Source organism: Moschus berezovskii, chromosome 26 (genome assembly GCF_049115385.1).
Source record: "Moschus berezovskii isolate FMDL1 chromosome 26, NW_MosBer_1.0, whole genome shotgun sequence".
NCBI classification, from domain to species: Eukaryota; Metazoa; Chordata; class Mammalia; order Artiodactyla; family Moschidae; genus Moschus; species Moschus berezovskii.
The window spans coordinates 44,566,741-44,580,677 of record NC_142485.1 but is presented as its reverse complement, the minus strand read 5'-3'; the positions used below and the strand labels follow the sequence as shown (position 1 = coordinate 44,580,677).

The following is a 13,937-nucleotide window of genomic DNA, read 5'->3' as shown; positions in this document are numbered from 1 at the left end:
TAACTAAAAGATGCAGGAGGTGGAGAAATCACAGGAAATTATGAATCAGCCAATACTCTATTTTCATACCAGCAAATGCATCGTTAATTAGGAGGCATCTTAATGGAAGAATTACAACCTGGCGAATCAGAAAGCCAGGTGTCCTGCCTGAGGCAGCGGGATGTTCTGGAGAGGAGGCAGCAAGCTGACATCACCTGCCTGCCAGTGACCCCTCAACCCTGAGGTGAAGGGGACGTGATTCCCCGGCCTCTGACCTCACCAGTGTGATGTCTCAAGGAAGAAGGAAGAGGCAGTGGCGGCGGGTGAGTATGTCTCCGCTGAGGGGTAAGTGAAGGCCGTTGTGGGTGTAGACAAGAAGCTGCCACAGCTCCTACTTCGGGGTGTGACTGTTCTTTTTCCATCTCCATGGGGAAAATGGATCATCATCCATTCTCAAGGAGGCAGCCCCTGGGGTACAGTAGGCCCATCCTGCTTGGTGGCCCATCCTGGATGATGGACCTCTCCTGGTTGGTGGATTTGTTCTTGTCGGTGGACTTGTCCTGGCTAGTGTCCTGGTCAGTGGACCTGACCTGGTTGGTCACCTCTCCTGGTTTATGGCCCTGTCCTGGCTGGTGGCACATCCTGGTTGGGCCTGTCCTTGTCCAGGCCTGGTTTGCGTCCCCACTTACCAACTTTTATTAAGCCTGGGGAGCTTCACAGAAACCAGTCTTAAGTTGACAGATATCCAGAACTAGTAGGGCATTCTTGCTGATTCATCTGCCTCCAGGAGGTTCCACTTAGTGGGACAGACACCTCTTAAGAACACAGTGAGGTGAAGAGGAAGAGGAGCCCTGGAGAATGGTGCATCCATGGTGGAAGGAAAGAAATAAAATTATCTTTTCCACAGATGATATGATCTTATATGTAGAAAACTCTAATGATTACACACACACACACACACACACACACACAACTGTTAAGAGCTAATACATGAATTCAACAAACTAGTGGGATAAAAAATCAATATGAAAAATCAGCTGCATTTCAAAAAAATCAGTTGCATTTCTGTATACTGGCAATGAACAATCTGAAGAGAAAATAAAAACAATTTATGGGATCATTTCTCAATGTAATAAAAGCTGTATATAACAAACTCATAGCCAACATAACATTCAATGGTGAAAAGTTGAACGCTCTGTCACTAAAATCAGGAACAAGACAAGGATGCCCACTCTTACCACTTCTATTCAACAGAGTGTTGAAGGTCCTCACCATAGCAATCAGACAAGAAAAAGGAAAAGTATACAAACTGGAATGGAAGAGGTAAAATTATCATTATATGCAGATGCCATGACACTATATACAGAAAACCCTAAAGACTCCACACAGAAACTACTAGAACTGATAATTTCAGCAAAACAGCAGGATGCAAGATTAACATATAGAAATTGGTTGCATTTCTTTAGACTCACAATGAAATGTCAGCAAGGGCAAGTAAAACAAACAATTCCTTTTAAAATTGCATTAAAAAAATACTTGACAGAAAACAACAAAATTCTGTAAAGCAATTATCCTTCAATTTAAAAAAAAAATTTAATTATTAAAAAACTTAGGAATAAACCTGACCAAGGAGGTGAAAGACTTATATGCTGAGAACTATAAAACATTAATAAAGGAAATTGAAGATGATTCAAAGAAATGGAAAAATAACCCATATTCTTGGATTAGAAGACTTAATATTGCTATAATGGCCATACTACCCAAAGCAATCTACAGATTGAATGTGATCGCTATCAAATTACCCATGACAGTTTTCACAGAACTAGAACAGACAATCCTAAAACTTATATGGAACCATAAAAGACCCAGAATCGCCAAAGCAATTCTGAGGAAAAAGAACAGAGCAGGAGGTATAACCCTCCTGGACTTCAGACAATACTACAAAGCTGCTGCTGCTGCTAAGTCGTTTCAGTCATATCTGACTCTGTGCGACCCCATAGACGGCAGCCCACCAGGCTCCCCCATCCCTGTGATTCTCCAGGCAAGAATACTGGAGTGGGTTACCATTTCCTTCTCCAATGCATGAAAGTGAAAGTGAAGTCGCTCAGTTGTATCTGACTGTTAGTGACCCCATGGGCTGCAGCCCACCAGGCTCCTCCGTCCATGGGATTTTCCAGGCAAGAGTACTGGAGTGGGGTGACATTGCCTTCTCTGACTACAAAGCTACAGTAATCAAAACAGCATGCTACCAGACCAAAACAGATATATGGATCAATGGAACAGAACAGAGAGCCCAGAAATAAAATCCACACACCTACAGTCAATCTTCAGCAAAGGAGGCAAGAACATGTGATGGAGAAAAGATAGTCTCTTCAGTGTCGGGAAAGCTAGACATCTACATGTAAATCAATGAAGTTAAGGACACACCCTCATACAAAAATACACTCAAAATGTAAGACATGACACCATAAAATTCCATGGACAAAACATTCTGTGACATAACTTGTACCATTCAGTCTCCCAAGGCAATAGAAATAAAAGCAAAAATAAACAAATGGGACCCCAATCAAACTTATAAGCTTTTGTACTGCAAAGAAACCATCAATAACACAAAAAGATAGCCTATGGACCAGGAGAAGATATCTGCAAATGACGTGACTGACAAGGGCTTAATTTCCAAAATATATTATACAAACAGCTCATACAACTCAATATCAAATAACCCATTCACAAGATGGACAGAAGACCTAAATAGACATTTCTCCAAAGAAGACATGCAAATGGCCAACAGGTATAATGAAAAGATGTTCAACATCACTAATTATTAGAGCAATGCAAATCAAAACTACAGTGAAGTACCACCTTACACTGCTCAGAATGGCCCTGATTAAAAAGTCTACAAATAATAAGTACTGGAGAGGGAATGGAAAAAAGGGAACACTCCTACCTTGCTGGTTGGAATATAAGCTGGTACAGCCACTATGGAGAATAGTATGGAGGTTCCTCAAAAAACTGGAGTTGCCATATGACCCAGTGTAACAGCTCATAATTCAATGACGAAAAGCTAATAATCTAATTCACAAATGGGTAATAACTTCAAGCATGTCTCCAAAGAGAACAGCTAATGAGTACATGGAATGTAAACAAACTACCATGAGATGCCTTGACACAACCACGAAGATGGCTGTTAACAAAGAAGTGGAAAATAACAAGTATTAGTGGGGCCGCAGGGAACTCAGCACTTCTGTTTGGCTGGTAGGGATGAAGATAACACAGCTGCTGTGGACCACAGCCTGAAAGCTCCTCAAAAAGTTAATGTAGAATTACCATCTGACCCAACTATTCCATTCCCAAGAGAAGTGAAGAAAATGTCCACACACAATTTTGTACGTAATGTTCACAGCAGAATTATTCATAAGAGGAAACAGGGGCAACAACCCAGTGTCCATGGACAGATGGTAGATAAACAGTGTGGAACATCGTTCAGCCTAAAACAAGAGAGGATAGTCGTGATGACCCCATGATGCTGTGAATGTACTTAATGCTACTGAATCATACACTTCAAAATGGCATATTTATGTTACATATATTTTACCACAATAAAAAATATATATTTTTATAGATAGAGACAATGTTGTCCTATGTGTTTTTAAAACTCAATCTCGCTGAAAACTGGTGATGGCTTCCACAACAAGAGGAAACAGGAAAAATATGTTCTTGATATTATTCCCAAAGTAGAGAAGAGGAAAAACAGAAGAATACAATAAATAAATTCAATTACTATAGAATCAAACTACTTAAAATGAACATTTTAATACCCATACAACATTCTTAAACTTTCAGACACAGGTGATTTAAAACTTTATAAAAATATATATATATATAGCTTCAAACTATACAGTTTATTCAGTTTAACAGAATGTCCATTTTAAAATTTAAGACATACAAAATTTAAAAGAAAATTTTAATTTTATCCCAATTTATCACTTGAAATCTCAGATTACATTTACCTGTTATGAACAAACACATAAATAATATGGCAGAAATGTCCTCAAGAGTTCCCAGGGTCTGGGTTATAAAGAAAACTTAGAAGAGAATTTCATCTCCTCTGTGTATAGGAAGTAAGTCTCAGACCATTTCATACCTGTCTTTTCTATTTTCTTGTCAAATATTAGCTCTTTTTAAATAGATGCACTGATTTCATTCATCATTTTTCTCAGGAAGGATATGTGTGATCCAGTAATTAAAGAAAGCTGAGATTACTCGGGCATATTCTGAAAAGCAAAAAGAAACCAGAACAAAAAATTAAACAAAAAGAAAAATTATAAATTATTATTTTGCAACTATTAGTTCTTAGGCCAAAAGTAAATCCTGAATTAATTGAATGAAACACAACTTAGGAGTTGAAATGACACTAATAGCACACTTGTGAATCCCACAAAAGTATAGGTCTGTCTGGAATGTTTGTATTTCACTTCACAACATCACACACAACACTACATGCTTAACACCTGAGCTCGAAAAAAACTGCATACGAAGTGAAAGAGAAACATAAGTTTACATCAAGGGTGGACAAAGCAGCAGGAAGTTAGAAGCATAATTCTAAGTGAGCGGCGATGGATGGCACTCAGGTTTCAGGAACTGTCCCAGGAACGGCCAGCAAAGTGCCTGAGCTGAGGGCACAGCCCCTCATTTCAGGTCTTGCTCTTTGTAAAGACACTCACAGCAGGGAATGCCAGGTCCAAGACTCCAACCCCAAGGCTTAGACCTCAGTGCCCACGGGGCAGCTGACTGCTGCTGAGGCTGAGATGCATTTCTGAGAAGAGGCTGGGACTGCAGGCTGGGGTCCATCTCATGCTCCATACAGAAGTGTGCCAAGCTGCCTCCAAACACATGGTCTGTCCTGCCCCAGGCCAGCCCCCTGGCCCCCTAGCCTCACGCATGATGATGCCTAATATGGACACAGAGGACTCAGGAGGGTTCAGGGCGGAGGTGCCCGCAGGGTCTTCATGGTGTGCAGAGAACGATACAAACCCCACAGATGGTAACTGTATGTACATGCAGAAGACAGAATGCAGTATGTTGGACCAACTGTAAAAACACATGCACTGGCTGTGGGATATGCTACCACACCCAGTTGATGAAACACCCACAAATTAGGAAAACTAACTGCTGAGGCAGCAGAGAGATAAAGGGCCCGGTGTCTGCTATTGAAATACTACTATTTCCAGGCTGATCCCATCGACAGGAGAGATGCAGCTACTGACTAAGCTTCATAAGCCAATCGTATGAAAAAGAAAACAATTTCAGAATTCTAAAGCTGACTGAATTAGATGGAACCAATACTTGAAAATAAAGCTTCACCATTTGTAAGATTTCATTTTATAAAGTAGCATGACATCAAAACACTTCTAACGCATATCCTACACAGACACACTAAAAAGGAATTTATTTTCACAGAGAAGTGCTTCAAAACCTAAATTTTAGTTCCATCAACTGGTTAAATAAGTGCTTCCAGGCAAAACTTGTCCAATGATTTTCACTAAAGCCCCCAATGCTGTTCCTGCTCCCCTGACGCATCTCAGTCATGTGCGGGGAGCACCTTCAGTGTGAGGAACTCAGCTGGACTGTACATCATTTGTTTTCATATCTTATAAAAACACTGTATTAGTTTAACTTAATAAAATTGGCTTTTTGCAAAAACTTCCTTATAGAAGTAAAAATGCTAAAATACTGAATACAATGGGCCTGACAACCAGCAGGAAGGAAGAATGCAGACATGGGGTCATGGGTTTGGGGTCCTGAGCGGCCAGGGGCCCCCCCCACTGGTGGGAGCCTGGCTCTCGAGTGCTCAGCCCAAACCTCAGGACCTCCTTTTGGAGCTGCTCTGGTAAGAAGTGCGCCCACTCCCTTCCTTGGCGCACACACCCTTGAAGGCACCGTCTCCACCCCCCAGCTCCCCACTTCACACTCCAGATCCCACCAGGACAAAGCCCCTATCCCCCAGGCCCCACACTGCTCCATGAAGGGGACTGGCAGCGGCTTGCCGGGGTGTGAGCCCCACCCTGGACACAGACAGGCACCTCCAGCCGGTCCCGGACCCTCTGACTGCCTTTCCTGCTCATGATGGGCTCAGGCCAAAGAGGGCCCTTGCCCGGGCAGCAGGGAAACCTGAGTCCACCTTCATCACACCTGGCCCAAATCTGACCATGCCTGGGGATGGCCCTCTTGCCGGGAGCATGACCAAAGCCCCCGCTGTCCCCAACCCCTTCTCCAGTCTAAGCGTGACGGACTGAGAGGCCCTGCTCAACGCAGCCACACACTGCGGGCCTCCCAGTGGCCCCATCTCCCAGGACGAGGGTCAACACATTCAGCAGGCCCCCCAAGGCCCGAGGTGACCAGGCCCCAGCTCCGCCCCCACCCTCTCCTGCTCACCCCATGTCTCCTCCAGGGGCACAGCTGTACAAAGCACACCTCGCTGACTTCCCCATCCCCACGAGAACAGGACCCTGAAGGGCAGGGAGCTCCTCTGCTCTCTCCACTGAGGGCCTGGGGTGGGACCAGTGTCACAGGTGGGGCAGATAAGGCCCCTCACAGATCAGCTCTGGATCAAAGTGGAGGCAGGTCCTCCTGAGGACCCCGACTCACAGGGTCTTGTCAATCCCCCATCCACCTGCTAATTGTATCAGTGCCACACTGCTTTACTATCAGCTTTACTGTCATTTCATGTGACGAAATATGGCATGTAGCTTTTTCAACACGTTGGTCTGACTCCTCAGCTGTAGTCTGAGGTTTCCGAGGAGGAAAGCCATGCACTGCACTCACTCAGAGACCACTGCCCTAAGGTGACCTGCAGGAGCTTCCGCCCACTCAGCTGGCTGTTTGTCCTTTGCCTGTCTGGGTCTGACGGGGGCTCTGCTCCACGCTGCTCCCAAACAGTCCCAATCCTCTGATCCTCAGTGTCTGCAGACTTTGGTGGCCTGAACATTCCCATTGAGGCCCATTTCAAGCTGCTAACGTGAAGGCCCCACCCCACGGTGCTGTGAACACACAAGCACAGTCAGCCCCAGCGCCTGATAGTATCCAATAAAGGTTGAGGAAGTAAACAAAAGAGAAATCATCTAATGGTTCAACTCCCCCTTTTAACTTCAGGGGTTCAGGAAGGCAGACCAAGATACCTGGGGGACAGAAAATGGACCATCTTCACATCTAGCAGAGGAAAAAGGGAAAAGAAATGAACTCTTCCACTTCCATTTAAACCAGTAAAAATTCAGTCCTAAGAGTGGAGCTCGTAAGTCTGGAAAAGTAGATTGCATATGCATGTCTGCATATATCAGGAGATATTTTTACAGCAAGAGAGATGCAAGGAGCATAACCCTCTGTGGGAACCTACTCCTCAAGCATATGTGTAGCCTTACGTTTTCTGATACAGGACTGTTTCGGTGGAGAAAGTTTTTCAGAGGTGAACCTGAGACAAGTTTCTAGAGCAGCACAATGAACCAAGGGCATAATGAACAGAGCACATACCGGGTGGCATCCTGCAGTGTTCTGGGAACACGTCCAGGGCACTCTTCAATCTCTCGGTGTCATGCAAAAGTAGCAGCGTTTTCATGTGATCCAGAATGAACACGTCTGAGGGGGACACACTGTGAGTTTCCAGTTGTTTAAATAGCTTGTTGGTGCTTTCCATAAAGACACCAGAATTGGAATCCTTGGAGACACCTAAACAAAGACAGGGTCACTGAGAATTGCATTTTCACTCTTGTAAACTGAAGATTAGCTTTCACCTGAAATGAATCGGCAGTCCAGGTTCGATACATGATACAGGATGCTCGAGGCTGGTGCACTGGGATGACCCAGAGGGACTATATGGGGAGGGAGGTGGGAGGGGGTTCAAGATGGGGAACACGTGTACACCCGGGGCGGATTCATGTCAATGTATGGCAAAACCAATACAATATTGTAAAGTGTAAAAAAATAAAATAAATGTAATTTTAAAAAAAAGTCTCAAACGTATATTTCTACTTAAGAAGAGTGATGTGTTTGGGATAAATCACCATGAGAGACAATCAGAGCAGAACTCTGAAAAGTAAACAACAAAATACAATTATTAAAGCGCAGTGGAAATGCGGTGTTTGTTAAGGAACCGACTTGTAAAGCACCTGGGTGTCCCATGTCCTAGAAGTCACACACAGAGCACAGGGAACAGACACCACACCAAGCCCTCTGACAGCATCAGGAACTGCAGAGAACAAAGCTGCTGGGCATCTGCGATGCTTCAGGGAAGCCCAGGAGGTGACCGTGGCCCTCCTGTTGCCCACAAGCCACAGCGCCCTCCCCATCGCATCGTGCTGAGGCCATTTCTGCATTAGCCCCAGTTGGCGCTCATAGAATGTCCAGAGCCTGTGACTCTGTGGCCTTTGCCAGCTCTGGAAAGCTCCTGGCTGCCACCTCCTCCCATCCCACTGCCCAGTCCCATGTACGAGCCCCTTTCTAACCTATGTGGCTGCTACACTTAGAAGCTCCGTTTGGTTATTCTAATAGGTTCACATTTTCTGGTGAAAGTCTGTGATTTGTATCCTTGTCCACCTTCTCCCTACTTCTTGGACATCTCAGTCACAGCTCAGTCACACATTTCAGATCTGCCGTCTGGTAACAGCAGCATCTCTTTTCCATGTCCCCTTTCTACTATGCTGTTCCTCATGGTTTAGGTCGTGCCATCCTGTCTCTTGCTGCACCTGACACACTCCATCGAATGCATGAGAAAATCTCAGGAGCTCGGCTCATGGCATTCTCCTTGCCTGTGCTTGGCAGACAGAGAAGGGGCAATTGACAGAGCCGAGAGCAGGGGGTTGCATGTATGGCTGGCAGAGGTCCAGCTGCACCTGAGCATGTGGCCAGCATGCTGCGCGGGAGGGTCAGTTTAGCCCTGCCTGCTCAGTCCCCAAGATGCCAGAGGCTGCCCTCCTCCGATCCCATAGTTCAGGGCTGGGCCACAGCTTTAAAGGTGACCAGCGTGGCTCTGCTTCTGATCTTCGACCTTCCTTTGTCACAGAACTGCCAACTCTGGACCCTCCACCTTCCTTCCCAGACCCGGGCAGCCCCAGGGCTCTGCTAGTTGGCCTGTTCCCCAGGGCTGCACTGCCCCTTCCCCTGGACCCTCACTTGAGCCCATCTGGACGGGCAAACACCTGAGGGACAGAGGACAAACACCCGAGGGGTGGAGGGCAAGCACCTGGAAGGCGGAGGGCAGCAGGCATCTGGCTCCCCTGGCCTGTGCTGAGCCTCCTCTGGGACCTGCCCTTGGCCTCCTCAGCAGCTCCTGAAGCCCCAAGTTCACCTTACACATCAGGCTCCTTGGCAGGAGGGTCGTCTGCAAGAAGCTACTCTCTCAGGCAGAGAGATCATCTACTGAAATCTCTCTGAATCCTATTTCTGTTCTGCCACGTCCTCCTATTAGTGTCATGTGGATATTTGCTAAGGATGTTTTCAACTGATTATCAATATAAAGTGCAGGTAAACAAGCAAAAAGAGAAAGGGTTAATCTTCTTGGTTAAAATGGATCTACTAAGCACGGTATTTTTGCATCATTGTTTAAGTCCATTCTTTACCCCTCCAGTTATTATATAGTCAGCGTTTCTCATCTCATTTGTGCTACAGTCTGGACGCACTAAACCACCACATTGCCAGAATCTACCATGGATGGATCAGAACCAGGGGAGGTGGAAGGTACCTCAGCACTCTGCTCTTGGATCCTCAGGGCTGCTGTCAGACTCCACACAAAGGTAAGGAATCATCACCCATCAGAACAAACTCCAGAATAAATTTCATCTCCTATATCAGTACAAATAATGCTCAAGTATCCTGAACACAGGAAAATCTCAAATCATTGAGTCACACATTGGGGAGCAAATCAATGTGTATACTTCCTTCACGACTCTACCAGCTGATGAAAACGAGCAAGAGTTCATCAGTCTAACCTGGATTTATATACTCTGTAGACATATAGCTGAGAATACCAACATATTCAGAGAAATGAGGATGAGCAGACCACCCTCATCTGGATCCACACCGCTAATGGGCTGTCTGTTAACCCTGGTAAGCCTCAAGCAGGGGGTCAGCCCAGATCTTTGGTGGAATGAATTTAAATATTTGCATTTTTGCCACAAAACTAACAACTTATTTTGACTACTGAATATTTTAATGTATTTTGAATTTTTAACTTTTAAACATTTTACATTTGCTCATTTTTTTCCAAGTGAGTAGATGCCATTATTCAAAAGAACAACAGGAAGAAACATACCATCATAAAAATAAATTTCTTGTGTTGACTTCAAAAAGTTCAGGATACCAGCTGCCTTTTCATTGGTACTTTTCACCTCTTCCTCCTCAGGGTCCGGGACTCCTCCCTCCTCAAGGGGCAGTACCTGCTCCTCTACGGTGCCCGCAGCCCCAACCCCCGTGGCACCCCCAGGGCTCTCTTCACCAGTGGCTTGCACATCCTCCTGCTCACTGTTGGTCTCCTCAGGCTGGTACATGAAGTGCACGCCAGAGGCTCCTGTTAGTGAGCCAGCTGCTTTCTTCCTTTGCATTTGCTGTTTCTTTTTGAGTTTCCTTTTTTTATTTTTGCTTATTGTGGGGCCATCTGTGTGCTGTGGCTGCCATTTTTCTTGTAGAAGACTCTGCTGTTTCTCTGATTCTGCTGGTTCTACATGGATGTTACTGGGATTTTTAAATTTTTTCTTTGATTTATGCTTTCTAATTCTTCTTCTCTTTGGCAGATTGTGAAGATCCTGATCTATAAAAATAAAAATTCAAATACAACAATTTTCTGTAAAGTGGAATCATAACAAACTCACTAGGCTAAGTAAATTTTCCATTAGTATTTTGTACATTTAGTAGAAAAGGAACTTAAGACATTTATTCAATGATTATTTTGTTCAAACCAAGTACACTATCAGGGATCCTGGGATTTATCATAAAGTAAATTAACAACCTACTTGTTCTTCCAAAAAAGGTGTGTGTGTGTCTGTATTTATTCATTATTGCAATCATGACATATGGTGTGATTTTAAGGATGTAAGATCTGTTGCAATTTTATCCAGAGTAAAATTTCACTCCTAGTTTCGGGGAAAAAACTAAGAATTCTTATGCTTTTTAAGTGTGCTTTAGTACCTTCTAAAATCCCTTAGGCTTACACAATGGAAGCGAGAAGTAGATTTAAGGAACTAGATCTGATAGAGTGCCTGATGAACTATGGACGGAGATTCATGACATTGTACAGGAGACAGGGACCAAGACCATCCCCATGGAAAAGAAATGCAAACAAGCAAAACGGCTGTCTGAGGAGGCCTTACAAATAGCTGTGAAAAGAGGACAAGCGAAAAGCAAAGGAGAAAAGGAAAGATATAAGCATCTGAATGCAGAGTTCCAAAGAACAGCAAGGAGAGATAAGAAAGCCTTCCTCAGCGATCAATACAAAGAAATAGAGGAAAACAACAGAATAGGAAAGACCAGAGATCTCTTCAAGAAGATTAGAGATACCAAGGGAACATTTCATGCAAAGATGGGCTCGATAAAGGACAGAAATGGTATGGACCTAACACAAGCAGAAGATATTAAGAAGAGGTGGCAAGAATACAGTTCAAGAACTGTATAAAAAAGATAATCACGATGGTGTGATCACTGACCTAGAGCCAGACATCTTGGAATGTGAAGTCAAGTGGGCCTTAGAAAGCATCACTGCGAACAAAGCTAGTGGAGGTGATGGAATTCCAGTTGAGCTATTTCAAATCCTGAAAGATGATGCTGTGAAAGGGCTGCACTCAATATGTCAGCAAATTTGGAAAACTCAGCAGTGGCCATAGGACTGGAAAAGGTCAGTCTTCATTCCAATCCCAAAGAAAGGTAATGCCAAAGAATGCTCAAACCACTGCACAATTGCACACATCTCACACACTAGTAAAGTCATGCTCAAAATTCTCCAAGCCAGGCTTCAGCAATACGTGAACCGTGAACTTCCAGATGTTCAAGCAGGTTTTAGAAAAGGCAGAGGAACCAGAGATCAAGTTGCCAACATCTGCTGGACCATGGAAAAAGCAAGAGAGTTCCGGAAAAACATCTATTTCTGCTTTATTGACTATGCCAAAGCCTTTGACTGTGTGGATCACAATAAACTGTGGAAAATTCTTCAAGAGATGGAAATACCAGATCACCTGACCTGCCTCTTGAGAAACCTGTATGCAGGTCAGGCAGCAACAGTTAGAACTGGACATGGAACAACAGACTGGTTTCAAGTAGGAAAAGTAGTATGTCAAGGTTGTATATTGTCACTCTGCTTATTTAACTTATATGAAGAGTACATCATGAGGAATGCTGGGCTGGAAGAAGCACAAGCTGGAATCAAGATATTCGGGAAAAATATCAATAACCTCAGATATGCAGATGACACCACCCTTATGGCAGAGAGTGAAGAGGAACTCAAAAGCCTCTTGATGAAAGTGAAACAGGAGAGTGAAAAAGTTGGCTTGAAGCTCAACATTCAGAAAACGAAGATCATGGCATTTGGTCCTATCACTTCATGGGAAATAGATGGGGAAACAGTGGAAATAGTGTCAGACTTTATTTTTTTGGGTTCCAAAATCACTGTGGATGCTGACTGCAGCCATGAAATTAAAAGACGCTTACTCCTTGGAAGGAAAGTTATGACCAACCTAGATAGCATATTAAAAAGCAGAGACATTACTTTCCCAACCAAGGTCCATCTAGCCAAGGCTATGGTTTTTCCCGTGGTCATGTATGGATGTGAGAGTTGGACTATGAAGAAAGCTGAGCGCCGAAGAATTGATGCTTTTGAACTGCGGTGTTGGAGAAGACTCTTGAGAGTCCCTTGGACTGCAAGGAGATCCAACCAGTCCATGCTAAAGGAGATCAATCCTGGGTGTTCATTGGAAGGACTGATGCTAAAGCTAAAACTCCAATACTTTGGCACCTCATGCGAAGAGCTGACTCACTGGAAAAGACTCTGATGCTGGGAGGGATTGGGGGCAGGAGGAGAAGGGGACGACAGAGAATGAGATGGCTGGATGGCATCACCGACTCGATGGACGCTGAGTTTGAGTGAACACCAGGAGCTGGTGATGGACAGGGAGGCCTGGCGTGCTGCCATTCATGGTGTGGCAGAGTCGGACACGACTCAGCGACTGAACTGAACTGAACGAGTTACTTGTATGTGGGACGAGAAGCAAAGTGATGACTGAACCGTCCCAGTCAGCAATGGGTCACACCTGAATGAAAGGGAGATCTGGGCTCTCGGAGAAGTTGAAGGTCTGGAGTAGACATGTGACGGCAAGGCCTGTGGGAGGACGTGGGGCCTGAGAGGAATCACCCCCTGCCAGTGCTGCCCTGGCCATCCCATCTTGGCACCCTGGTGACAGTGCGTGCCCAGTGCACACTCAGCACACACCCACTCTGCTCCAGCAGACCAAGGACAGCGGGGCTGCCACTCACACTCAGAGGCTCTTACGGGTGATCTCCGGGCCCACCACAGGTCGTGGTGAGACTTCTGAAACACCGTGTCACCCCATGGAACAAAAAGTCCTCTCCCTGAATGTCCCACTCTGGAGCCCTGATCTGCCACTGACGTCAGACGGAAGGTACTGTGGGGTCCTTGCGCTGCAGTTCTCGTGACGAGGGGCTCGAGACTCAGAGCCCAGGGTCACCCCTGCAGTCCCTGAGGCTGTGGCCGCCCTTGTTCTGGGCTCTGCATCCATCTAGGTGCCCACACACCTCCCCGCCGCTCCCTGTGACATGGAGGCCCCACCCTGCAGCCAGAAGCGGTCATCACATCAGGCACTGCTGCTAGAGACAGACAAAGAGTCCTCCCTGGCCCTGGTCCTTGATTTTCTCTTGATGCACGTGACAACTGAAGACCTGTTGCTGCCTGGAACTTCATGCAA

At 45.1% G+C, this 13,937-nt stretch overlaps 1 protein-coding gene across 2 annotated transcripts in view; it reads right to left on the bottom strand.

Moving 5' to 3' along the window:
- Nucleotides 1-3,862: 3,862 nt before the first annotated feature.
- The window catches only part of ERICH1 (glutamate rich 1), a 36,939-nt gene continuing 26,864 nt past the window's right edge, over nt 3,863-13,937 (bottom strand). For both annotated transcript variants that reach the window (XM_055416302.2, XM_055416304.2), the window contains 3 exons: nt 10,283-10,777; nt 7,507-7,701; nt 3,863-4,253 (listed from right to left, as the gene is read on the bottom strand). In XM_055416302.2, coding sequence (XP_055272277.2) covers nt 4,180-4,253; nt 7,507-7,701; nt 10,283-10,777 — 764 coding nt within the window. In that variant the 3' untranslated portion in view covers nt 3,863-4,179. The remainder of the gene's footprint in view (nt 4,254-7,506; nt 7,702-10,282; nt 10,778-13,937) is intronic.